The sequence below is a fragment of the Halyomorpha halys genome, unplaced genomic scaffold (assembly GCF_000696795.3).
Source record: "Halyomorpha halys isolate HHAL.00 unplaced genomic scaffold, Hhal_1.1 Scaffold920.1, whole genome shotgun sequence".
Lineage (NCBI taxonomy): Eukaryota > Metazoa > Arthropoda > Insecta > Hemiptera > Pentatomidae > Halyomorpha > Halyomorpha halys.
Genome location: NW_027114350.1, coordinates 36,853 through 39,201, shown reverse-complemented (window position 1 = coordinate 39,201; position 2,349 = coordinate 36,853). Strand labels below are relative to the sequence as shown.

The 2,349-nt window shown below is 28.0% G+C and overlaps 1 protein-coding gene across 2 annotated transcripts in view; it reads left to right on the top strand.

The window, feature by feature from the left end:
* Positions 1-2,349, top strand: part of LOC106687167 (uncharacterized) — a 52,029-nt gene extending 49,680 nt beyond the window's left edge. For both annotated transcript variants that reach the window (XM_014430898.2, XM_067051552.1), the window contains exon 9: positions 876-2,349. In XM_014430898.2, the coding sequence (XP_014286384.1) occupies positions 876-1,229 (354 nt within the window). In that variant the 3' untranslated portion in view covers positions 1,230-2,349. The remainder of the gene's footprint in view (positions 1-875) is intronic.

Below are 2,349 nucleotides of genomic sequence, written 5' to 3'. Positions count from 1 at the left end.
TATATATTCTATAACTAATGAAACCAGCTTGAGACTTCATGAACATACTTAAGTACATTTAATACTAATATATAATTTAAGCTAAGTACAATCAGAGCAGATAGAAACAATAACAAAATGGGATGATATTGATTTTTATAAAATACACATTCTCCTGAAATAAGATTTCAAACAAAGCAAGCCAAGAAAAAGGCAAAGAGTGGTAATACTAGGCTCTACATTAATTGAAAAAAAAATTAATTAAAGATTTTACTTGCTCACTAATCATTTTTTCCCCCATGGAAAATAAACCTTTAAATTGTTCATATAAGACAAAAAATTAAGTTCCTACTATGTTTTATTGTTCAGTTTATAAAAAGAAAATAATTTAGATTATCTCTATAAGATGTTTGGTGAGTCAATTCTTAAAAAAATTTTCTTTTGAGGTTAATGACTTCCAATTTAATGAAATTTCTTTATTAAAATTATCACCACATGGTACGTTTTGGGACCACTGTCCCATATTCATGCACCTTAAACCTTGAAAATAATTTAATAAATAAAAATAAAGAATAAGATCCAAGAGACAGTCATTTATTGATGTTTCAACTTGTAGTGCAGTTTTTCTTCAGGACATGAGAGTTCAATTGAGATTCAAGAAGTGTAGATCTTAACTCTCTATTGTACTCTTAAGTCTAATAAAGGCCTGAAATGACCATATAGTTTTTACTAACAGTACTGACTTCTGTCTGGAAGATCTTATATAATCATTAAGGCCAACAACTAAATATTCCATAAATAGAAATAATGAGACAAGTTTAGTTTAAATAGTTTACTCATAAAAGGGAATTTCATACTTTTATTATATCGCTGAATTAATATTTCAAATATTTTAGGTAGCCCCAGCAGAACTGGAAGCTCTCTTAAGATCTCATCCTGATGTAGATGATGCTGGAGTTATAGGTATTCCTGATCCAAGAAAAGGTGAATCGCCCATTGGTTTTGTCAAGCGGAAAAAAAATTCCAAAGTAACGGAGGATGAACTTAAGGCTTTCTTAGCACCAAAAATTGCTACTTTCAAACAAATTGATAACATAGTATTTGTTGAATCTATTCCAAAAAGTGCATCAGGCAAAATCTTGAGAAAAGATTTGAAAGAGAATTACTTGAAGAAAATAGATTTAGAAGGATTTTTGGAAACAAAAAAACCTAAAGACAACTGTCCAAACAATCCAAATGAAAGAAACTAAAGAAAAGTCAATTGACCCTGGACTTATCCTAGGGGGCAAGTTAACCAAGAGGAGAGAAGATGTAAATAAGATGATATATATTGTGAAACTATTTTTTCAACGAATTGGTTTTCCTATTATGCCACATATTTGACATAAATGCATGTGTTATAGACTTTCTTTAACAACTGATGAAAGACATGGGTGGGTATCTGGAAAGCAACTTTATTGTTTTTGTGTAGTGTTTTAAATAATTTAAGTACTAAAGTAGCTAATGCCAGAAAATACATGTTGTATTCCATCCAAAAAGTAAACCAGAAATAATATCTGCAATAGCTAGCTATAAATTTATCTGTTTTATTTACTGGATAGTTTGGAAGACTAATAATGAAAAATTGTTATATGTAATAAGTTTCTATTAGATCCTTCCATTGCCAATCAGGCTATCATAGTTTTAATTTTTTTAATATATTTTGTATATATTATAATTTATACCTCCAATCTCTCCCTTATTTTTTATGAATATCTGGTATGCATGAATATCATTCATTGTTTATTTTTTTGTTGTACTTGTTATGTACACTATTAGACTTTCATCACTCTACCAAATACGTTTAACAGTACTAGTTCCTGGACCAAACTACTATTTTTAATGTTAACTTAGAATACAAAATTCTTCTCAGAAATCAGAAAATACGATGATTATATAACTCTGTTAGAAACAGAAGACTTCAATAATACAATACAGAGAATATTAATTTCAAGAGTTTGCTTCTTTATTTATGTAAATAATATGTAAAATAATCTATTTGACCTATACTGTCAGAAGTACGTTTACAATGCATGATCATAAGTAATTCATTAAAACATTTTCAACTTCGGGCTCATTATTGCATAGATAACTTTAAAACTCTCATGTTTCTACCAAAGTGAAACTTTGTTCAGAAAAAACTTTTTGTATAAAGGGTTTAGGTTTAATTTATAAATGTTGAAGAAAATTGTATTAATAAAATTGTAAGTATATCATTGAAATGTTATTGTCTATACGTGTTTGAACTTATCATGTCTGAAACCATGGGACCTGTAGAAATATATATGTTGTGATACAATTTTATATATTATAATTTTTGTTAATATAGAA